Source organism: Lampetra planeri, chromosome 45 (genome assembly GCF_965212315.1).
Source record: "Lampetra planeri chromosome 45, kcLamPlan1.2.h2, whole genome shotgun sequence".
NCBI lineage: Eukaryota > Metazoa > Chordata > Hyperoartia > Petromyzontiformes > Petromyzontidae > Lampetra > Lampetra planeri.
The window spans coordinates 8,109,844-8,135,114 of record NC_136151.1 but is presented as its reverse complement, the minus strand read 5'-3'; the positions used below and the strand labels follow the sequence as shown (position 1 = coordinate 8,135,114).

Here is a 25,271-nt window from a genome sequence, read left to right as displayed (position 1 = left end):
ACCCGTACCCAGCCGGGTACACCCACCTGCGGAGTGGAAGGGTACGGGTAGCCGTTTGTGACACTGGTGCGGCCGGGTACGGATAAGGAATCAAAACCCGTTTGCGACCTCTGACCACCACACATCCCGCTCACTCTCTCGGCCGCCCCCTATCGGCCCATGAGGGTGGTGACCATAAGAAGACCCACAGTGCCTTGGTATGGCGCAACACACCCATAATAGAGGTTTTTGGGTTAGATCGCGTAAATATATAAATGTGTCGTTAAAACCCGCCACCATCTGACACAGCCAACTAGTAAGGGTTGCCACGTAAACAGAACATGCCAATTCTATACACTGCATTACTTTATACTAAATTTCGATTTAAAGCTTTTGTGATTGCAGGGATTCATCTTCTTGGTTCTTTCGGTAAAGTCACGTACAAGGAAAATAAAAAAATAAAAATAAAACATAATAAAATAATTATCACGACGTTTCGGCCACAACGCAAGCAGCCATCTTCAGGTGGAGAACAGGTCTGCTTGCGTTGTGGCCGAAACGTCGTGATAATTATTTTATTGTTTTATTTATATTTTTTATTATTTTATTATTTTCCTTCTATGTGACTTTACCGAAATAACCAAGAAGATACTATATACTAGTATACACTACTATACACTACACTACTATACACTACTGAACACCCACCTGCAGAGTGGAAGAATGGCAGGCGCATCTTACAGATGACAAGCTGATGGTCGGTGGGAAAATCAGCTCCATGGTAGGTCCTGGTGTCAAGGGCGTAGCCCCACATCCACTTTTCTATCGCTATATAGTGTAGCAGATGTTCTTTCTTGGACTCAGCATGGATACATTGTTTTCTGTGGATGTGCCGATGCTGGAATGGCGTATTGTTTATTACAAGCCCATGGGATACACAGAAGTTTAGCAGCCTCATACCATTATTATTGAGCTGATCTTGTCCGTGCCTTCCAATTGCTCCAGCCCAGCTACCAACATCATGACACACTCGGTCATTAAATCATCCAACAGGATGACTCTATCCTGAGGGGCCACTTTTGCTCACATCTGTGACAGGAGATCATAAAAGGCATCTGACTCATCAGCCTTGCCTGCATCCCTCCACTGATATTCTTCTTCAGGGGGGCATAAGCAATCACCACCAATACTTTCTGGTCTCTTGTTGATGGAAAGGAGAGCCCACATTTGCCTGGGACTTACAGCTTTCCAAACCTCGCCGCTACATTCATTCTTTTATTCAGAAGAAGAGTCACTCCTTGTTGTTTGGCAGTCTCCTGCCCCGAGTAGGGGACTGTCTACCTCTCATGGTGACTGGAGCCAAAGCCGATCCATCGGACCTCCTGAATATCTCGCCATGGCCAGTCACGGTGGTTTATCGTCGTTTGTGGAGGAACTCCGAGGGTATGGATTCAGTTCCTGGTTCTGCCAAGTGGGGGTTGGCCAAGAAAGGTCGTAGATACTTGTCCACACAGATCCTCTGGCACAAGCTTAGTTCGATAATATGCACGTAGTTTAGTGGTCGTTGAATTGAAGGTGGAGGGGTGTCCAGCCTCTCGCACCCATCCAGAGCACCCATTTGGCCGCTGTGATGGCTACAAGTGCCATGATGGGTATAGCCGATAGGAATTGGCCATCCCTCCACAACCACCACCGTATTATTGTCCAGTACCACCACAGAGGTAAAGGGTTGCTTTTGCCGGACTCCTCCACTATATATACATGCACACACATAGAAGAGAGACAGAGCAGCACACCAGTAATTACTGTGGCGTCTCCTCCACGACTCACCAGAGGTTCGAGACATGGATGAGTCGGAGGCTGCCAAGCTCATCAAAGTGCAGAGGCCGGAACTGAAGAAGTGGATTGGCAGGGACCCCACGTACCTGCTCGACTACTTGGAGAGCAGGGGTTTGATCCATCGCGACAAATACCACGAGGCCAAAGACATCAACGTGAAAGTGGAGCGCGCCGACTTTTTGATCAACGAGTTCATCGACAGGAAAGAGTGCCTCATACTCTGGAGGACTCTCGAAAGCCTACAGGACAAGTACCCCCAGCTGACGGAGTGGATCTCAGACTGTGTGTCAACTACACATCACGCTTGTGGTAAAGCAATGCAAAACGATACACGGCTGCTGCTTTGATATAAACAAATACTAATGATGTTATGGCTTTGTTGTGTTTGGAACTCATTGGCCTACGCCAGAGACAGCCTTGTTCATGGCCTTGTCTCTGCACCCATGTTAGACTAGAGAACAAGTACAATGACAATCATAATCATAATAGTAACACGCATTGTCGTGTTTGGAACTCATTGGCCTCTACACCAGAGATGGCAGACAGCGCTGCCACAGTCGTGGAACCAAAATTTGGGTACCCTCATTGCTAAGAGGCACACGGGCGCGAAACATCGCCCTGGTGAGTGAACAAAACAAATCCTGTCACATCGAACAGCCGAGTTGTTTCGCGTGGTTTGTTTGTTTTGTAGCTTGAGAAATACAAAAATAACGGATGAAAGTTTAAGAAAAGGTGTGATTTATATACACAACCATGTCTGGCAATAATAAAAACAAGAGGTGGTGTTAAGATATAATGCAGACTTTTGATTCCTTTTTAAAGATATCATAACGTACTACATTAACTCACAAACATATCATACTTGCAAACACTTTCCAATAATAATGTATGGCATTGTCTTTCAAAGTGATTCGCCTACAACACGAAAGACAGTCTTCTGTTTGGCCTTGTCTCTGCACACCTAGCAGTGTGTTAGTAGACCAGATAATGTCAATAGGCGAACAGTACAAAGACAATCCCAGTGGCGCAATGTTAACTACCTCGCCTGGTATGCAGGACGTCGTGGGTACAATGCCAACCCTGTCGCCTGCTGTATATTGGGAGTTTGCGTCTCTCTGTCTCTCTCCACGTGGTGGTCACTGCGTGGATTTCTCTCCAAGTCCTCCGGTTTTCATTCCTCCACATTTCATATCGCGTTAAAGAGTATTTGGCTGCTATACATTTCCACTTGATAAGCCCACTTCGTTGAGCCACTATCATTCGTGATGGCCAGGTCATTGCTCAAAAAGAGTGGGGTCTTACCTGGTAAAAAAAAAAAGTAGATTAGTTAAATTTTGAATAAAAATTACGTATGACAAACATTCTCAGTGGAGTGAAGGGGCAAAATCAGGGCTGCATATATTTTGCCTGTATTCATTTGATTTTTGTTCTTTTCTCTCGTTCAACCTCCAGACGGGAAGCCTGGTCACTCTAATCAGCCCGACTCGACTGCATTGGATCAAGATGAACAGCAAATCATGCAGATTGATCCTAAACGACATACTCGGGTCCCTGCCATTACTGGTGAGTTTATTTTGTTCTATGGGTCTCTTTGTATCTATATGGATTTCTGTGTATCTATATGGGTCTATATGTATCTAATATATGGGTCTATATGTATATATATGGGTCTCTGTGTATCTATATGAGTCTATATGTATCTATTATATGGGTCTCTGTGTATCTATATGGGTCTCTGTGTATGAATATGGGTCTCTGTGCATATATATGGGTCTGTGTCTCGATGTATCTCTATGGATTTTTATTTGGCTGCTGTACTCTTAGTTCTTTCGGTAAAGTCACGTAGGTAAAAACATTAAATTAAAATTAATAAAAATAAAACAATAAAATCACGACGTTTCGGAGGCAACACAAGTCTCCGTCATCAGGTGGGACCGTCACAGCCAGCAGATAATCTGGATGTGATGGTCCCACAAAGATGGTTACAAAAAAAACCCATATTTTTATTTGACAAAGCTGTATAGCTCATCGGATATTTTTTTGTTTGTTACCACCATCAGCCCACCCACCACCACCACCAACCATCAACCCACCACCCACCACCACCACCAACCATCAACCAACCCACCCACCACTGCCGCCGCCAGATGAGGAGCTGCTGCCGGTCCACGAGACGCCGCGGTCCAACGGCGTCGTCTCGGACTACCTGCACATGGATTCCTCCATCAGCGAGGCGAGCAAGAACGTAGAGGCCAAAGAGAACCACAGTCGTGAACGAGAGAAACTACCCCATTCTGAACCTCCTAAAAAACCAACCCCTCGTCCACGTCGTGGGAGGTGGTAACAGGTGAAGTACAGGATTGCCGGACAGTGCGAAGTATGGTGGGTGGTTCGACCACCTGGGCCGCTTCGGTCACCATGAAGGCCTGTCTGGATGCAACCTGGAAACACGCTGGCTAACGGGGCACTGGTTAGCCACTTAGGCTAAGGGAGTAAATCCTGATAAAATCCCGGGCGGATACCAAGTGTATCCACTCCACCTCGGTGGAGCGGATGAGCCACGGTCCAGATGGCCAACGGCATATGGCGGAGGAGCCACTGAATATCTGGTGCTTCAGGAAAAGCCGTCCAATTGTCTTGCTTTTCTGCCTTGCCATTGGACCGTGGCTTGGTTCCTGGTTAAGCCCATGCAGTAGGCTGGTGTGCAACAGACACTGCATATAAATTAATTTACGCACTGGCACCCTCCAGGGAAACTGTGCCATCGCACCACCACACTACACACCCAAAGTCCTTGGGCGATTGGCAAGTGGCGAGTGGGGGAGGCCTATGCAGCTAGAAGCTCCTAGAAACAAACCAACACCAAGGCGATAGCGATTAGAAGGTTATAGTAATAGGTTTTTACCCTTTAAACTGGTACAAAAACTGACACCTTTATACAAGGCGTCATGTTTGCAATAACCACAACACAAGCAGTCAAAATGCAAACAAAAAGAAACAACTCTGATAATGATAATGATATGCACTGTCCTTGAAGTTGATTGGTCCACACCCGAGACAGCTTTTCTTAGAGCCTAGTCTCCATTGGTGTTGGACCAGATGACGCCAATAGGCGTGCATTATCATCATCAGAGTTGTTTGATCACGTGATCGGGAGATCCGATTGTTGATGCTTATAACCATTTGATACGCATATTTTCGGACACGCATTCCGTACGCATATTGCTATTTTAGGGTCTGCCTATTGTTTTTATCACGTGATCGTGAATATTAGCCAATACTTGTTTTTTTGTCATTTAATACGGATTGATGAGTAGGTATATTTGCATGGATACTATCGTTGCTATTAATTACTGTTGATAAGAGTTCTGCATATTAGAGTAAGTTGATATTAAAGTTGCTTAAAATTAAAAACAGGTTTCCGAGTGATTCTTTGCTAAACTCATGCATCATTGTCGTAATGAAGAACTGTCTCCTGCGGCGAGATCCGAATCCCAAGACCTGACGTAATTACACACGTCATTGTTAAGGCGAGAATCATAAACGTTAAAGCGAGAATTAGAATTGTTAAAGCGAGAATCATGAATGTTCAAGTGAGAATCATTGAGAATTAGAATTGTTAAAGCGAGAATCATGAATGTTCAAGTGAGAATCATTGAGAATTAGAATTGTTAAAGCGAGAATCATGAATGTTCAAGTGAGAATCATTGATGTATCACGATTGGTGACACATACCCCTAGACAACGAGAGGCAATAATGAATACACACATAATGACATGCACACAATCACATACACACATTAATAATTCATTACACTTAACAGACATTTTTAGTTAATTACACCAAATTAGACACGTTAACATATTTTAAATAATTGTACATTTTTATTATTTTATTATTTCATCACATTTTCATTTTTGCTATATATTCAACATAACCCACGACCTCCTGTTTGCCAGGCGAACGAGTTAACATCTCCTAGCCACTGTAGCGCGTTGATCATACGACCTTAACTCATTGGACTTAAAAAAAAATCTCTAAATGATATAACCAAGAAAATACGGTGCTCCTTCACACTTTATATAAATAAGTGGTGCACCACTCGCTTAATGATTGAGTGTATGGGTGAGTGGGTGGGTGAATGAGTGAGTGGGTGGGTGAGTGGGTGAATGAGTAATACGGCCCTGCTTTCATTCATTCACCCACCCGCCTCACGTAGCCTCCAATCACAAATCCCGAGACGGTGCCCCCTGCTGAGTCGAACCTGGAGCTGCACAGAGGGAGGGAGAGACGCGGGGCGCATGTGGAGTTCACTCGTGCCAGGAACGTAACCCCATCCCCCCCATTGGCAACGAGGTCTTGGTGTTGGACCAGATGACGCTAAAAGGCGCACGAGACTAGGCTCTAAGGAAAGCTGTCTCGGGTGTGGACCAATCAATTTCAAGGACAGTGCATATCAGTAATCGGAGTTGTGTTGCGCCCGAAACGTCGTGATTTATTTTATTTTATACCTGCGTGACTTTACCGAAAGAACCAAAGAGTATGGATTCCTGCAGTCACAAAAGCTTCAAATCAAGTTATGGTTATACTTTATTCATCCTTAATCTCTGCCATTACATATGTAATGTGAGGATATATCCGGGTTGCTGACGGATCACAACTCGTCACGATGATTGGCTCTGCCAGTCCTGGTCCATAGCCAATGGGGAGACGAGTCAGGGGCGTGGCCCTGACGTAATGGAAAGGTGACATCTGTAAGTAGATGATTGGCCCTGCTGCCTTTAGCCACAGCCAATGGGGGGACGAGTCAGGGGCGTGGTCCCGGGAGCCTACGATGGAGTCTAGAAGATTCCATAGAGGCTAACCAGGATTGGTGGAAAGGTACCACGTGACCCGGGTATTAAATAGGGGTGGAGACGAACAACACGTGGTCAGAACTGGAACGAACGGAGGGAGAGGCCACGCGAGAGCGGGGTCCAGGCTGCCACGTGGCCACGGGTGTCTCTCTCTCTCTCTCAATCCCTCTCACGCTGTCTGTCAGCAGTGTGAAGGAGTGTTGTAAAGAAAGACAAATAAAGACCGTATTCCAGAAGTCGCTTCCACGACCTTTATAACACATACAATGAATGAGGAAAAGATAAAAAAAAACAGAGCACCGTAATACAATACACTATTAGACATTATTGTAAATAATAAATAAAAAGTCCATCCCATGTGTTAGTGATTTTTTAAATATTTTTGGGGGACCCCCAGAACCCCTGGAAGATTTGGTACCCCCCAATGTTGACTCCATGGCTACGGCCTTGCAGCGTGGTATCCGTGTACATTTTCGATACGTAAACCCCACAGTTTGTCAGTTAAAACGGTGACAAGGTACCCGCGCAGATAGACAGACAGACGGACAGACAGACACACAGACGGACAGACAGACAGACACACAGACAGACAAAAAATACTTATATACTCTTGTCTAAAGGTATCAGTTTTTGTACCAGATGAAAGGGTAAAAACCTATTACTACAATACTTATATACGTAAGAAGATTTTACACAGCCAAAAAACATTCCTTTAAAACACTTCGAAAACATCACCAAAACAAAGATGCTGGAAAACGCCGCTCTAGCTCTCAGTAGCGACGGCCGCCATCTTGGTGTAAGTGAGCCCCCTGTAGACGCCGTTCAGGGGAGTATCAAGGATTGCGCCATTCACGCAGGTGATGCGCAGCAGGGCTGTGTACGGAAGAACGATTTTGACGTGGCCGATCGTGGCGACCACGTTGATGGTTTTGTGGGGCGGAACAGAGACTGAGAACGTGAGCGTATCAGTCTCCTCCTCGGACTCCTCCACCTTGTGCTTGCTCTCAATGCCCTCGGCGAAGCTGAAACCGCCCCCCGCTTCCACGATCTTGGGAGTACCGGCGTTCACCGTCAGGCTGAAGGTGAACGCGATGTTGTTGGTGGTGGACCAGGATGACGTTTTGTTGATCTTCTTGGAGCTCTCGAAGGTGTAGGACTGATCGACGCTGGTGTCGTTCTTGTACTGCATTTCTTTAATCTCCTCCATCTGCACGTTGGGCAGAACCTGGCGCATAGTCGGGTACTTCATGTCCTGGATCACCGATGACTTTATGGCATTGATGAAGAGGAAGCCCATGGAGTCAATGTAGGACCCCGCTCGGCCCTGAACGCCCAAGCAGATGCCAGAGCCCACGTCGATCTTGTACTCGTTCTTGAGCTCCAAGTCCGTCATGTTGGCAAAGAACTCGCGGCTGTGGCTCGTTCTGAACTTGATGGCGCCCAGGTGCGTGCCATCCCCGTTGTTCCAGAGCGAGAGGCTTGTGATGAACTCGCCCGACTTGAATTCGAACTCCTGAGCGGAGGAGTACATGGTGCCGAATGTCTTCCTGCGCCCGTCCGTCAGCCACACTTCGACGCCCCTCACCCGGCAGCCTCCAACGCTCACGGAGAGCTTCTGCAGCGTGGCCACATTCTCCTGCCCGTCAAACGAGAACTCGTTTCCACCTTGGCCGCCAATGATCTTCAGCGTATACGGGGACACCATGATGTCAAGCTGAGTGGGAGACAGAAGCAAAGGGAGAGCGTGCCAAGTGTTTTTTAAAGCCTCATCTCTTGCGGCTGACATCTTATCATTGACCTTTACGATGCATGCTGCTGTATGTTTAGAGTCTATCTCTATCTGCCTCTCACTCCCCATGGTGTTGATTACGTGGATTTTCTCTGGGTCCTCCGATTTTCCCCCCTCCACATTATATACTACTATACACTACACTTTTAAACACTACATCACGATACACTACACGACCATACACCATACCACTATACACTACACTACTATACACTAGACCATACACTACACCACTATACACTCGACACTACACTCCTATACATGACACTACTATACACTACACTATGCTAATGTACACTACTATCAACTACACTACTATACACTACAACAATATACACTACACAACTATACACTACACTACTATACACTACACTATACACTACTATACACTACACTACTATTAACTTTAATACTATATACTATGCTACTAACCAATATATACCATACTACTGTACACTACACTATACATTTCTTTACACTACACTACTATACACTACACTACTATACACCACTATACACTACTATACACTGCACTACTATACACTACACCACTATACACCACTATACACTACTGTACAGTACAGACTACACTACTATACACTACACTACTATACACTACACTACTATACACTACCCTACTATACACTACACCACTATACTCTACACTACTATACACCACTATACACTACTGTACAGTACAGACTACACTACTATACACTACACTACTATACACTACACTACTATACACTACCCTACTATACACTACACCACTATACTCTACACTACTATACACCACTATACACTACTGTACAGTACAGACTACACTACTATACACTACACTACTATACACTACACTACTATACACTACCCTACTATACACTACACCACTATACTCTACACTACTATACACCACTATACACTACTGTACAGTACAGACTACACCACTATACACTACACTACTATACACTACACCACTATACTCTATTGTACAGTACAGACTACACTACTATACACTACACTACTATACACTACACCACTATACACTACTGTACAGTACAGACTACACTACACACTGCACAACGGGCATCGTGTTGAATTGCAAGTTACCTTGTTTTTCTGAGCAATGGCTCTGCTCTGCACATCTGCGTATCCCAGCGATTCCACCTCGCCCAGCAAGTTGCCCGGATCGTCGCAGACGATGCGCACGACCTCGGCGCGGTTGTCTTTGATGAATTTTACTTCGATTGAATCTGCAAAGTTTAAGTACAAACTAATCACGAGAATCAGAATATTGAATATTGCATACCGCAGGAGGAATCCGATGAGCTATAATGCTCTTTGATCACAGATGGTCAAGGTAGGGGGTCACGTGGTCAGAACATTACAACAAACTGTCCAAAAAACACGATAGGAGTACAAAGTACAAGAAAGGTAAACAAATCACCCAAACAAAGACAAATACACAACACCAAACCATGCACCCATCCTACCAGGCAAAGCCCCACTGAGGTATTAACAATGCTTTTTTTACAAGCGACCAGGCCTATCACAGATGATATCAGCTCAATACAACGCCTGATATCATTCAGACGTTAATATCAGCAAAGTAATCCAAATAATCTCAATGCGCGACGATGTTGATTCTAAATGTGGAGGGGGAAAACCCAAGGACCTGGACAAAATCCATGAAGTTACCACCATGGGGAGAGAGAAAGAGACGACGCAGACTTCCAAATATGCAGCAGGCGTCAGTCAGGGTCGGGATCGAACCCACAACCTCCTGTACACCAGGCGAGGTAGTTAACATATCACAGGGTTTGGATCGAACCCACAACCTCCTGTACACCAGGCGAGGTAGTTAACATATCACAGGGTTTGGATCGAACCCACAACCTCCTGTACACCAGGCGAGGAAGTTAACATCTCACAGGGTCGGGATCGAACCCACAACCTCCTGTACACCAGGCGAGGTAGTTAACATCTCACAGGGTTTGGATCGAACCCACAACCTCCTGTACACCAGGTGAGGAAGTTAACATCTCACAGGGTTTGGATCGAACCCACGACCTTCTGTACACCAGGCGAGGTAGTTAACATCTTACAGGGTCGGGATCAAACCCACGACCTCCTGTATAACAGGTGAAGGAGTTCATATCTCACAGGGTCGGGATTGAACCCACGACCTCCTGTCCACCATGCGAGGGAGTTAACATCTCCTAGCCACCGTGGCGCCCCGTAGTGGCGAATGGCGGCTGTTGCTGTTGTTGTTGTTTGGTGAGAGGGGTGGGGGCCTGAGGCCATGAAGCAGTGTGAGTGTTATATTTTTATAACGTCATCATAATTACTTTCAAAATCTAAATTTTTATCTATTGGAGGTTATTTTTTCCAGCAATTCAAAACGATTAAATGTTTAGAATATGGAATTTATGTTTATTTTGACCTGTGGAAGGTACAGCCTCAGGGTTTTGTTTATTCTTCGTAAGAAGAGGCGATGCAGTGGATCCGGGCTGATCAGGGTTACCAGGCTCCCCGTCTGGAGGTTGAACGAGAGAAGAAAACAATAAAATGAATGCATTTATTCTACATTTGAAGCTTTCGTGACTGCAAGGATTCATATTCTTAGGTTTTTTTCGGTAAAGTCACCAGGTAGGTAAAAACATTAAAAAGTAAAATAAAATAAAAATCACGACGTTTCGGAGGCAACACAAGCTTCCGTCTTCAGGTGGTACCGTCACAGCCACGACAGCTGTATCAAGTAAATTACTTTTTAATGTTTTTACCTACCTGGTGACTTTACCGAAAAAACCTAAGAAAATGAATGCTTGTAACATTTTTTAGAAAGGGGTGTGCAGCCCTGATTTTGCCCGTTCACACCACCGAGGATGTTTGGCATACTTCATTTTTACGAAAAGGAAACTTTTTATTATTTTACCGGGCAAAGCCACACTGAGCTACGTGACCTGGCTATCACAAATTATATCGGCTTCACAAAGTAGCTCATTACCATCATCACCATCGCCTAGATATGTATATCAGCAGCCCAATACTCTTAAATGTGTGACGTTGATTCTAAACGTGGAGAGAAAAATCCACGCGACTACCACGTGAGACAGAGACGCTTCTGAGTATTTTTTTCAGAAGCGACTTGGCCATCATAAGTAATAGCAGCTCAACCACGTGGGATGATCCACCATCGTGGAGACATTCATAGCAACAGCCAAGTACAGTGGCGGTCACATTCTGTCCCGCTTTTACCTGGTCCGGTGAAAAAAAACTTACTGGCGCCATCTGTAGGAACAGAAGAGCTTCATAGATCATCAGATTTCCTCCAGTATATAAATATAAATAAATAACTTGGTTTTTTCTTCTTGGTTCTTTCGGTAAAGTCACGTAGAAGGGAAGAAATAAAATAATAAAAATAGAACATAATATTATAGTAGTTTATTTTATTATTTTAATATGCTTTATTTTTATTATTTTATTTGTATTTTTATTATTTTATTACTTCCCTTCTACGTGACGTTACCGAAAGAACCAAGAAGATGAATCCCTGCAGTCACGAAAGCTTTAAATCGAAAAATAACTTGGTTCTGAACTTAATGACCTCACGCCCCCTTACTGGACCATGAGTGAATGAAGAGCTTCAAGAATTTTGGGATTTGCTCCTCCTCCAGTGTGTGCATAAATAAAGATTATGGTTTACAGGTGCAATGCGAGAAATAACAAGTATAACCCGTAAAAACAAAGTTTTTCACTATAAATCCTTTATATGCGTGGCGGCTAGAGTCCTCTCGTCCTCTGGCTTGAGATGGCTGCCACCTATGAGTCAGATGATTGCATGGCAGCATTAAGCAATTGGTAATTAAATATAATATTTTTGTCCTAAAAAGTGTAAAATTTTGGAAAAAAATTTTAACGAACATTAATTGTCACGCACAACGAGTCTGTGTGGAAAATGTCAGCTCGATTGGATCACGGGAAGTGGGTTAAAAAACGACCGAAAGATTTGCACGGTCCTAAGGAAGCAAGCAAGTGAACTTAATATAAAGGATTTAAAAATGGTCGCTACTTTACCGCATGGAAATCTTCCCCCCTTCTTCTTGTAAATGAACGCAGCAGCACCAGCAGCAAAAATCAGAAGCAGCAGAACCACGGCCACCGCAATGACCACTGTATTGCTTCCTCCTGTTTGAAAAGAGAAGCACGCAGGGTTGTGTGTGTGTCTGTGTGTGTTACTGTCTCTCTGTATCTGTGTCTGTCTCTCTGTGTCTCTGTGTGTTTCTCTGTATGTGTCTATGTATGTTGATGATCTGGTGATTGCTGCTCACTCAGGAGAGGAGTTGGAGGTGCTGCTGCTGAACATGAAATGTGCCACTACGAGGTGGGGTCTTATCATTAGCCCCACCAAAACTAAGCATGGGTAGTTTGTGTGATGGAGCAGTTGTGCAAAGAGTGGAGAGTTTACCATGTCTAAGCAGTGTGCTTATGACCAGCTGCTGTTTGCACAGCAGAGGTCTCACTCTGAATCAGTCGGGCGGCATTATCTTTTCATCGGCTGTGCAATGCTGTGTGGAAGCTACCTGGTCTATCGCTCCGCATGAAGCTCCAGGTCTCCGCGGCAACAGTCATGCCCTCCCTTTACTACGCTTGTGAAACGTGGACCCCTCTAATGAAATATCTTCACCGGTTAGAAATATTCAGGCTGGCATGCCTACGATACATCCCAGGTTTAACCAGGCTGGATTGTGTGAGGAGCTCACAAATCCTTGAAAGATGTGGACACATTTCCATCAGTGGGCTCCTCGGCTAGGCAAGGCTGAAATGGCTGGATCATGTAGCCTGCATGCCCAGCCACGGCATGCCCAAGCTGCTTCTGTTTGGCCGCATAGAGGGGGCTAAACGTGCACGACATGGGTTGGAGAAGAGATGGACTGATGCGGTATGAGAGGATGTGGAGCTGAGTAGACTTTCCAATGACTGGTTCCAGCGGTGTCAAGATCGGCCTCTATGGGGAAGGCTCGTGAAGGATGTGACTGGGCAGTTGGTGGCAGTCGCCCTCCATCATAAACGGAGGGCAGAGGAGCGACACTCACAACAACGAGTGGAGCACCGGGCGGAATAAAATACGGCACCTTGGCGCAGTGGGGTGTATAGCTGGTGGTGCATCTACTGGTTATCTCAGTCAGCCAACCCATGGAACCTGCTGGGTCTGTCCCGAGACCTTCTGCCAGCGAGGCATCGATACTTGACATGGCCTCAAAGTGCACCTGGTCTGACACAGGCACCGAGGTGATGTCACCGTCACTTAGTGGCGAAAGGCGGGTATTGGTGTTTGTATTGGTGTCTTTGTGTGTGTGTGGAGAGTGGCAGTGTAGTGGGTGGAGATGGGTGGTGGTGGATGGGTGGAGATGGGTGGTGGTGGGAATCAGGTTTAAAGTAGGAATCTGTGTGGGTGGCTTTCCTGTAGACAGAATGTCTTAAGGATCCGAGAGGAGACCTGACGGATCCTTGGGACATTCTGTCTACAGGAAAGCCACCCACACAGATTCCTACTTGAAACCTGATTCCCACCACCACCCATCTCAAAATAATTATCTCATCAAAACGGTATACCACAGAGCTCATGACATTTCTGACCAACACCACCTGGCCAGTGAATTAAGACATGTACATCGGGCCCTCAGGATGAATGGATACTCTGACCGCACCATCCGCCAATCTGCTTCTCCCACCATACAGAAACAGCAACATAAAACTCCGATCGAAACTATCACGTTGCCATACATAGCAGGCGTGACCAAAAAGATCTCCAAAATTCTAAACAAACATAATATCCAAGTCCGATTCACATACAGTACATAAAATCCGTGATCTAATTCCATCTGTGAAATATATAATTCCTGACTTACAATACCCTGGAGTCTACAAACTGAGTTGCAGTTGTGGTGATTGCTACATTGGAGAAACGAAACGTCATATCTCTGATCGTGTCCGCGAGCACAAGTCAGATCTGAAACACGACAAAACTGATTTATCTGCCGTTGCCGATCATTGCTACAACGCTGTCGGCTCTCATGAAATTGTCTTTTCCGAGACCAAGGTGCTCTGCAAACCTCCTGGCTACCATCAAAGGTTTGTACATGAAGCCATCCAAATATACAAACACAGACATAATTTCAACCGTGATGATCGGTACAAACTTAGTAATCATTGGAAAGATGTTATTAACCATGCAAAAAAGATTTAACTACACATATTTGGACCATCTTATTTGACAGGCACTATTCTTCAGTTACCGTAAAGTTTCTTCTTTTTCACACACTGGTTTTCGTACTTTAAGTTTTACCAAACATATTTGGCAAATCTAGAATTAATCCCAGCAACGTAGCAAAAGTGCTGTTTCATCTACATAACAAAGGCTTAGTCCCATTCACAGCAGCCGCACCTTTACATCAGCCGCACCTTAACAACTCTTGGAACCTCCCAGTTCAACCAGTCTACACAACAAAGACTCATTCCTGGCAGCGGTTTCAGCCGCACCACCTCTACATAACAAAAGGCTCAGTCCCATTGACACGCACCTTTACATCAGCCACACCTTAACAACTCTTTTCAACCAGTCTACACAACAAAGGCTCATTCCTAACAGCGTGCTTCAGTCGCACTGAACCTCACAATAATAATATCCAGGGCCTACCTTGGCTCCTCCCACCCTCAACCAGTATATATCTAATGTAGTAACTCGGCGGGAGACGACTTCACGGGGAGCACACTCTTTTATTTTACCAAACTCGTTCACAGGTGACTAACACCCACTTAGTATCTCGGGTGACAAACACCCACTTAGCTACCCTGGCGACTAACGCCCTCTTAGCTACCCTGGCGACTAACGCCCACTGAGCTATTCTGGCGACTAACGCCCACTGAGCTATTCGGGTGACAAACACCCTCTTAGCTACCCTGGCGACTAACGCCCTCTTAGCTACCCTGGCGACTAACGCCCACTGAGCTATTCTGGCGACTAACGCCCACTGAGCTATTCGGGTGACAAACACCCACTTAGCTACCCTGGCGACTAACGCCCTCTTAGCTACCCTGGCGACTAACGCCCACTGAGCTATTCGGGACACTCCCTGCCCGAGGTGTCCGTCTTGACTGTGGGTCCCCAGCCCGACCCACGTGGGCGTCGGACCCCGGGTCCCACAGTCTCGCCTCCGAGCCACACAGGGCCCCGGTCCCCACAAGGACGGCGGGACTAGGGGTCTCGGGGCACCTGGTCTTCAGCTCCGTCTTCTGGTCTTCAACTGGGTAACTCTCCTCGAGTGCTCTCTCGCGTCCCCCTTTATACCCCACCTGCGGACGTCGCTGCGAGCACCCATCCTATTCGACCAATCACTGGGCGCTGGCTACGATCCTGTTTTCCCACATCTCAGCGTGCCTCAGCACCCACGCCGCGCCGCCCCGTCATCTGTCACTCCCGGCGCGCGAGTCCACACCACGCCCACAACGCGTGCCCAATCCCGCACCCCGCGCCGCCCCGTGATCCATCACTGTCACAGTCGGCGCACGTCAACACCACCACTACATATATACAAGGACTGTGTTCTTGGAATTTCTCATTTACTTGATACAGCTATCGTGCTGTGACGGGTCCACCTGAAGACGGAGGCTTGTGTTGCCTCCGAAACGTCGTGATGTTTATTTTATTTTTTATTTTACTTTTATTAATTTTAATTGTTTTACCTACGTGACTTTACCGAAAAAACCTAAGAATATATAACTAAGCCACCATGAGCATGGGGGCCTCAGCCTGCGTTCGTTTTACCGCTGGGTGCACCGGTCGGAGTTGCATTGCTTGGATCTTGTGTGCAGAACGTGTCTACTCTGTGGAAACCGGCTTTACATTGGCACAGCGTGTCGGAGCTCTCGGTGCAAGGCTGGGCAACTTCCTCGTCTGCACAGGGAGACACGGGTGGAAAAAACAAAGAAAAATCCATGTGGTGACCACCACGGTGAGAGAGAGAGACGCAGACAGAAAATATACAGGAGCAGGCATCGTCAGGGCCACGGGATCGAACCCACGACCTCCTGCATACCAGGCGAAGGAGATAACAACTCCCAGGTAGTATCACACGCAGTTCATCACATCTACACCTCTATTTAAGGAACGAAACATGAAGACTTCTCCACAAATCTGGTTGTTGCCTGATGAAGCTGGTTGCAATTACTGGCAAAACGTCACAGTATTCAGATTGTAAATGTTGTGGCTTGGCTCTAAAACACACCGGTGTGCTGTACTAGTATACTACACTATACACTACACTAATAAGACTTCTATACACGACAGTATACACTACACTACTATACACTATACTATTATAAACTACACTATACACTAGTGCTGTACTAGTACACTACACTATACACTACACTATACACTACACTATACACTACACTAATAAGACTACTATACACAACAGTATACACTACACTACTATACACTATACTATTATAAACGACACTATACACTAGTGCTGTACTAGTCACGAATTGGCATGTTCTGTTTACGTGGCAAACTGTAATAATTGGCTGTGTCGGTTGGTGGCGGGTTTAACGACATTATATTTACGTGATCTAACCCAAAAAACTCTGTATTTTGGGATTTTAACAATTCAACATTTGCCGTTCTTTCCGAGCCTAGATCATTGATGGAGGAGTGCTGGAGGTGCTGGTGGTGGTGTTGGTGAAGCTGCTTGGTAAAGCTCTGCGGTCATCCAATGCCAGATTTCCCGCCACCTCCCGATGAGCCGCGGTTGGCTATGCACGGTGCGAAAGAAGTTCAACATACATACACTACACCATACACTACACCGTATACTACACCATACACCATATACTACACCATACACTACACCATACACTACACTATTCACTACACCATACACTACACCATACACTACACTATACACTACATTATTCACTACACCATACACTACACCATATACTACACCATACACTACACCATACACTACACCATACACTAAACTATTCACTACACTATACACTACACTATGCACTAGACCATACACTACACTATACACTACTATACACTACACTGCACAATACACTACACTATTTACTAAACTATACACTACACTATACACCACTACTATACACAACACCATTACACTATTATACACTACACTACACTACTACACACTACACTACTATACAGTACTGCATACTACTACATACTACAATACACTACTATAGACTACACTACTACACACTACATTACTACACACTACACTTCACTACACCACTATACACTACACCACTATACACTACACTTCAACACACTATACTAGTTTACGCTTCGGTATATTTAAATCGGACATTAAGAGGAACGCCAATTCTCATTGATAAAGACGCGAGGGAAGTGGTTGTTACCTTCCTCACATTTGTAGCATTTCCTACATCCTGAATCGTAGTTTTCTACGGCGTTGTAGTATCCGTTAGGACATTCCCCACAGGTCGTGGGGCCATTGTTTTCCTTGCATCCATTCTCAACGAATTGCCCTGCAAGAGACGAGAGATGCAAAAGGTACAAACAAACAAACATCATCTTCATCATCGTCACCCACCTCGTTATTCACGAATTTGGTTATCGGTGAATCGTGCCTGGAACTCAACGTGGCTGACTGCATCGAGAGAGATGCAGACTCCAAATACACAGCAGCAGAGCATGGTCATGGTCAGGGAATCGAACCCACGACCTCCTGCAAACCAGGCAAGGTAGTTAACATATCCTAGCCACTGTGGTGATGAAGAGAGAGACACACAGACTCCAAGTATACAGCAGCAGCGCATCGTCAGAATCAGGGACTCAAACCCACGACCTCATGCACACTAAGCAAGGCAGTCATTGCTCACCAATGCACACCTCAAAAATGGCAACTTTTTTTTGTCTACGACAGCGCTGCTTTACTTTAATGCTGTGACTGCCCGATTTCGTTTTTGGCTCTGCCCTTACCTGGCTTGCACCGCTCACAGCAAAGGCCAGTTTCTACCACCCGGTGAAATCCATGAGGGCACAGAGCTTCTGTTGGTGTCTGTGGGTGACAGAAAAGGGTTGCATTGGCTTAGAGCTTGTTTTTTTGTGTGTTTTTTTTACGTGAGTATGTAACTTTGTGTAATAAAGCTCGTTGAGGCGACTTCTGGAATCCGTCTTTGATTCAACTTGTATTACAGCTTTCCTTCACGCTGCTGACAGGCAGCGTGAGAGAGAAAGATAGAGAGAGCGACGCACTGCCACGTGGCAACCCGGAGCCCCGCTCCCGCGTGGCCCCCTTCCTCTGTTCGTTCCCGTTCTGACCACGTGTCGTTCGTCTCCACCCCTATTTAATACCCGGGTCACGTGGTACGTTTCTGCCAATCCTCGTTAGCCTCCATGGAATATTCCAGGCTCCCTCGTAAGCTCCCGGGACCACGCCCCTGACTCCTCCCCCCATTGGCTGTGGCCAAAGCCAGCAGAACCAATCCTTACCGCTGTCACCTTTCCATTACGTCAGGGCCACGCCCCCAGGCTTCCCCCCATTGGCTATAAACCAGGATCGGCAGAGCCAATCATCATGACGAGTTGTGATACGTCAGTGAGCCGGATATATCCTCACATTACATTTGTATGAGGTCGTCACATTCCATCATCATCGTCGTCATCAAAGCAAAAACAAGTACGAAGATCCCCCGTATATGCTACCGGCGCTGTGGCACACACAGAGGGGGTGGGTGGCCAGAACCACGCCCGGCTGCCTTTGTCTCCCCCAGTGGTGGTGTAAATACACCATCGCACCAGGCACTCATTTGTGGCCGAGTCGACCTAGGGGAAGCCCAGGACTGGTTCAGATAATCGCAACCACTGGTGTTAGTGGCCGTGAGTGGGAATCGAATTCGGGATGCCGGGTTTGTAGCGTAGCGATAACCGCTACTACACTACCACACCCAAACACACGCAAACAGATACACAAACATACACACACACACATAGATACACATAGATACACACAGACACACACACAAAGACGAAGACAAAGATCCCCATATAGCCTTAATAGACTGTTAGGACAAGTGCTGTTAGCGAGTATCTATGAAGGCCAGCACAGCATACGAGGGGTGGGTGGCCAGCACCAAACCCAACCGCCTCTGTCTCCCCAGTGGCGATGTTTACACATCGCACCAGGTACTTATTCGACATGGGTGGGAATTGAACCCGGGTCGCCAGGTTCATAGGGCAGCGTGCACACCGCTACACTGCCACTCACACACTCAGATACAACAACAACCGCCATTCGCCACTAAGTGGCGGTGACGTCACCACGACGCTTGTGTCAGGCCATGTGCACATTGAGGCCTCGTGAAGTGGCGAGGAGGTCACGGGGCAGACCCAGGTGCCATGGGTCGACTGGCTGAGATGACCGAGATGACTGGCTGATGCACCACCTGTGCCCCCTACGGTGCCAACTTGCTGTGCTTAAGCCACCCGGCGCTCCGCTCGTTGTTATGAGCGTCGCTCCTCCGCCCTCTGTTATTGTTGGAGGGCGACTGCCTCCAACTGCCCAGTAGTGTCCTTCACGAGCCTCCTCCACAGAGGCCGATCTTGACACCGCTGGTACCAGTCATCGGTAAGACCACTCAGCTCCACATCCTCCTGTACCATGTCACTCCATCTCTTCTCTAGCCCGTGCCGCGCCCGTTTAGCCCCCTCGATCCAGCCGAACAAAAGCTGTTTGGGCATGCGGTGATTGGGCATGCGGGCTACATAGCCCAGCCAACGCAGCCATGCCTGCCGGAGGTGCTCACCGATGGGACTTTGTCCAGATCTGTGAGCTCCTCACACAAACTAGCCTGGTTAAACCCAGGATGGATCGTAGGCAGGCCAGCCTAAATGTTTCTAACCAGAAAAGATGTTCCATTTGGGGGATCCACGTTTTGCAAGCGTAGAGAAGGGAGGGAATGACTGTGACCGAGAAGACTTGAAGCTTCGTGCGGAGCGACAGATTCAGTAGCTTCCACACAGCGTTATGCAACCGATGCAAAGATAATGCAGCTCGACTGATTCGGAGTGAGACCTCTGCTGTCAAACCGGAGCTGGTCATGAGCACACTGCCCAGGAATCGTAAATTCTCCACTCTCTCAATTGCCTCATCACCAATTGGGAGTTGTGAGGGTGGAGTGTTCGATGGAACAAAATACCCAGCAGGGGCTTAGTTTTGGTGGCTTACTTTTATCTAACCGGGTGTGGCTAGAATCCACGCAGTGACTACCACGGGGAGAGAGAGAGACGCAGACTTCAAATATACAGCAGCAGGCATCGTCAGGGTCATGGGATCGAATCTCTTGTACACCAGGAGAGGGAGTTAACATTTCCCTCACCTCCGTGGTGCCCATGATGATGATGATGAAGGTCACCTACTGATAGCAGTGACCATCATCATCATTCACTATGAGATCTCTTTTACCAGTGGCAAAATATAGTAGTAGGTTTTTACCCTTTTAAACTGGTGTCAGTTTTGTACCAGTTTAAAAGGGTAAAAACCTACTACAACATCATCATCATGATCATCAACCCCTCCACCCCCCTTCTCTTACCGCAGCCACCAATCCGGCACAGCAGCACAGCGCCAGCACCGCCGTGAGCATCTTCCCCCGTTCGGAAACCACCATCGCCACCAACCACCAACTTCCTCTTCTTCTTATAATGATGATCCGATGGGCATCTCCTGAGCAACGCACCGTGCACACCACGAGATCGCAAAGAGGCCCCTTGAGTTGTTGCTGTGTTTTCATTTCACACGGTTCCGTGAGTGCCAACCCGTGTGTGTATCTGCGTGTCTGTATGTGTCTGCGTGTGTGTGGTGTCTGCGTGTGTCTGTGTGGTCTGGCAAAAACAACCCGCTACCTGTTCGTTGGTGCCGGACGGCAATGCTGTGGTGGGCAGTGCTGTGGCGTGAGGGCCAATTTAGATTGCCCATTCCCTTCATAGCGTTTTTAGCCACCACAGCGGCCAAAAGGGCTCTGGATGGGTGCGAGGGGCTGGTAACCCCTCCAACTTAAAATAAATTACCACGATAGCATGGGAAAAAAATATCAAACGAAGCTTGTACCGGAGGCCCCGGGGGGTCAGGCGTCTATGACATCTCCTGGCCAGACCCCATTTGGCGGAGCCAGGAGACTGAATCCATAACCTTCGGGGTTCCTCTAGAAGCAGCAAAAAGCCACTGCGGGTGGCCACGTGGAATGTTCAAACGCTCACTGTGGAGCAGAGGCTGCCACTCCTCTGTCAGGAGCTGGATTGGTACCGCCTGGATCTCTGTGGTATTCAGGAGGTCCGGTGGACTGGATCGAGATCCTGCCACCAAGAGGGGTGGACAGTCCTCTACTCGGGGCAGGAGACTGATTTAAAGGCAAGCTTTAAATTGAAATTTGACCTTCATGATGGTGAGCAGGCCCAGATTAAACTACGTGGCCAGGAGTCGGAGCCCTTCGCTGTTCACCTTGGGGTGCGACAGGGATGTCCTCTGGCTCCCACATTATTTAACATATATTTCGACCACGTAGTTCGTGAAGCCTTCGATGGCTGTACCGGAGGAATTGCCATCTGGTACAGATACAATGGGAGTCTGATCGATACCCGGGTGTGCGGTCAAGGGATGGCTCCCTATTGGTCAACCATGTCTCGAACCCACTAGAGGGTTCCAGGGGCCTCTCTGTGAGGGCTACTGTGACCCTTGTCCCAGTTCGTCCGCTCTGCCGGCACACGTGTAGAAACATCGCCACTAGGGAGACAAAGGCGGCCGGGCGTGGTGCTAGCCACCCACCCCCTCGTGTACAGTTTGGGCGCTCGCACAGAGACTCACAGGCTCACGGAGACCCACACAGAGACCCACAGACACACAGACACCCACAGACCCACACAGAGACCCACAGACTCAGAGACCCACAGACACACACAGAGACAGAGACCCACAGACCTACTCAGAGACTCACAGACTCAGAGACCCACAGACCCGCACAAACTATATCACAGATCCCCACACAAACTCACAACAAATACCCATACACACACAGAGAGAGACCCATAGACTCACAGAGGCCCACAGATACACACAAACTCACCACAGATACCCACAAACTCACCACAGTTCCCATCACAGATTCCCACACAGATACTCACCACAAATACCCACACACACACAGAGACCCATAGACTCACACAGATGCCCACAGACACGCACAAACTCACCACAGTTCCCATCACAGAGACTCGCTACAAATACCCACACACACAGAGAGAGACCTATAGACACACACAAACTCTCCACAGATACCCACAAACTCACTACAGATTCTCACCACAGATTCCCACACAGAGACTCACCACAAATGAGAGAACAAACTCTACGAGCGAAGTTCCTCTTCCTCGGATGGAGTTTAAGCTCCAGGTGTCTCCATCCCACTGTCTCTCTCACCTCTCACCCTTCACCTGCCTCTGTCTCTAACTCCGATTAAAGCGAGAGAGCGAGAGACAGAGAGACAGACACAGAGAGACAGACACAGAGAGCGAGAGACAGAGAGACAGACACAGAGAGACAGACACAGAGAGACAGACACAGAGAGACAGACACACAGAGACAGACACACAGAGACAGACACACAGAGACAGACACAGAGAGACAGACACAGATAGACAGACACACAGAGACAGACACACAGAGACAGACACAGAGAGACAGACACACAGAGACAGACACAGAGAGACAGACACAGAGAGACAGACACACAGAGACAGACACACAGAGACAGACACAGAGAGACAGAGCGAGCGAGCAAGTGGTCTCCTACTTCCTCTTTCAGTTTGTACACCGAGTCATTTGGAGACTCAACGAGCCAGGGGGGGAAGGGAGGGGGGGAAGAGTGTACCTGGTGTGTGTGTGTAGTAAGGGGCCGTCCATAAATGACGTCACGTGATTTTGGACGATTTTTGACCCACCCCCCTCGTCACACGGCGTCACAAAAAGTCAGACCCCCCTCAAATATGACGTCCCAAAGCTCTGCCCCCCCCCCCCCTCCAAATATAACATGCTTCAAATCGCTTTAAACTATTGTCATTGTAGGGCATATTTAATGTGGCACTGCGCTCTGATGTTGTAGGCAATCAGAGCTGTATCGGAGGCAGCAGAAGGCAGCAGTCAGTGACTCTGGATGAAGAGGAAAGACCCCAGCTGGGCCCCAAAGTGAGAGGGCCAGGAGGTATGCAGTCAACAATGCTTGACTCAGGGAGGAGGACGCCCCTGCCATGCATAGTCCCATGGGATGTTGGCTATCAACAACAAGGCAACTCCTATGACTAATTGGGAATGGGACGCAAGCGTAGGATTGATCACCCTGTGGCTGGCTGCCTTTGGGGAGGGTGTATAGTATGAAAGGCCGAAACACCCTAGGAACCAAAGGTTCACTACTGACGATGCGCTCCCCAAATTTCACCAGGCTCACTGTTCATGAACTCTTGGAAGTACTTGCACAAAGGATAGTAACATCTCATCCTGTGTTCTTTGGAATCTGAATGTGGCACTGCGCTCTGATGTTGTAGGAGAAAACATTTATTAAAAAGTATATTTAAATAAGTAGAACGTGTTTATATTTATTTAAAGTTGCGAATTTTGATGTGACGTCACATTTCTCACCCCCCCCCCCCCCTCGTCACACATCGTCACAAATGACGCTTGTGTTGTGCCCGAAACGTCGTGATTTAATTTAGTTTTCATTTTTATTTTTATTTCACATACGTGATTTTACCGAAAAAACCAAAGAGTATGTGGATGACACTTTCGTCATTTGGCCACATGGCCTGCCAGCACTGAAACAATTTCTCAACCACATTAATTCCATACACCCATCCATCAAATTCACCATGGAAGTGGAGAAGGATGGTAAGCTACCATTCCTGGCTGTTTTGTTTGAGAAGAGACCTGACGGCTCGTTGGGACAATCTGTCTACCGAAAATCCACCCACACAGATTCCTATCTGCAACGTGATTCCCACCACCATCCGGCACAGAACAATTCCCTCATCAAAACACTGCACCATAGGGTCCACTGCATTTCTGACCAACACCACCTGGCCAGTGAATTAGAACATGTACACCTGGCCCTCAAGATGAATGGATATACGGACCGTACTATCCGCAATGCTGTTTCTCCTACCGTGAAGAAACAACCCCCTGAGACGCCGATCAAAACTATCACGTTACCATACATAGCAGGCGTTACCAAAACGACTTCCAAAATCTTAAACAAGATCCAGGTCCGATTCAGTACAGTACACAAAATCCGTGATCTAATCCCATCTGTGAAGCATGTCATTCCTGACATGCAATATCCTGGTGTCTACAGACTAAGTTGCACCTGTGGTGATTGTTACATTGGGGAAACAAAACGACATGTCTTGGACCGTGTTCTCGAGCACAAGTCAGATCTGAAACATGGCAGGACTAATACCTCCGCCGTGGCTGACCATTGCTATAACGCTGTGGGCTCTCATGATATTGTTTTTTTCCGAGACCAAGGTGCTCTGTAAACCTTCGGGCTACGATCAAAGGTTTGTTCATGAAGCCATCCAGATATATAAACAGACATAACTTCAATCGAGAAGATGGATACAAATTGAGCAATCATTGGAAGGATGTTATTAACCAGGTAAAACCTTAACTGCTTTATAGTTTGCCTCATATCCGCATCTCCAGTTTCT

The 25,271-nt window shown here is 47.0% G+C and overlaps 1 protein-coding gene and 2 long non-coding RNA genes across 3 annotated transcripts; 1 reads left to right on the top strand and 2 right to left on the bottom strand.

Moving 5' to 3' along the window:
• The first annotated feature begins 2,075 nt into the window (after positions 1-2,075).
• Positions 2,076-5,232, top strand: LOC144733095 (uncharacterized). Its single transcript, XR_013588308.1, has 2 exons — positions 2,076-3,381; positions 3,879-5,232. It is a non-coding gene; the product is annotated as an uncharacterized LOC144733095 (long non-coding RNA).
• Positions 5,233-6,910: 1,678 nt separating this feature from the next.
• LOC144733094 (aerolysin-like protein) lies at positions 6,911-16,476 on the bottom strand. The gene is made up of 5 exons (XM_078614834.1): positions 16,290-16,476; positions 12,539-12,649; positions 10,905-10,997; positions 9,572-9,714; positions 6,911-8,389 (listed from the first exon to the last, which is right to left on the bottom strand). The coding sequence occupies exons 1-5, from the start codon at positions 16,459-16,461 to the stop codon at positions 7,439-7,441; spliced, it is 1,470 nt and encodes a 489-aa protein (XP_078470960.1). The 5' UTR covers positions 16,462-16,476; the 3' UTR covers positions 6,911-7,438.
• A 1,419-nt stretch (positions 16,477-17,895) lies between these two features.
• On the bottom strand, positions 17,896-23,470 carry LOC144733239 (uncharacterized). Its single transcript, XR_013588331.1, has 4 exons — positions 22,902-23,470; positions 21,113-21,243; positions 18,498-18,576; positions 17,896-18,043 (listed from the first exon to the last, which is right to left on the bottom strand). It is a non-coding gene; the product is annotated as an uncharacterized LOC144733239 (long non-coding RNA).
• Between the last annotated feature and the right edge of the window lie 1,801 nt (positions 23,471-25,271).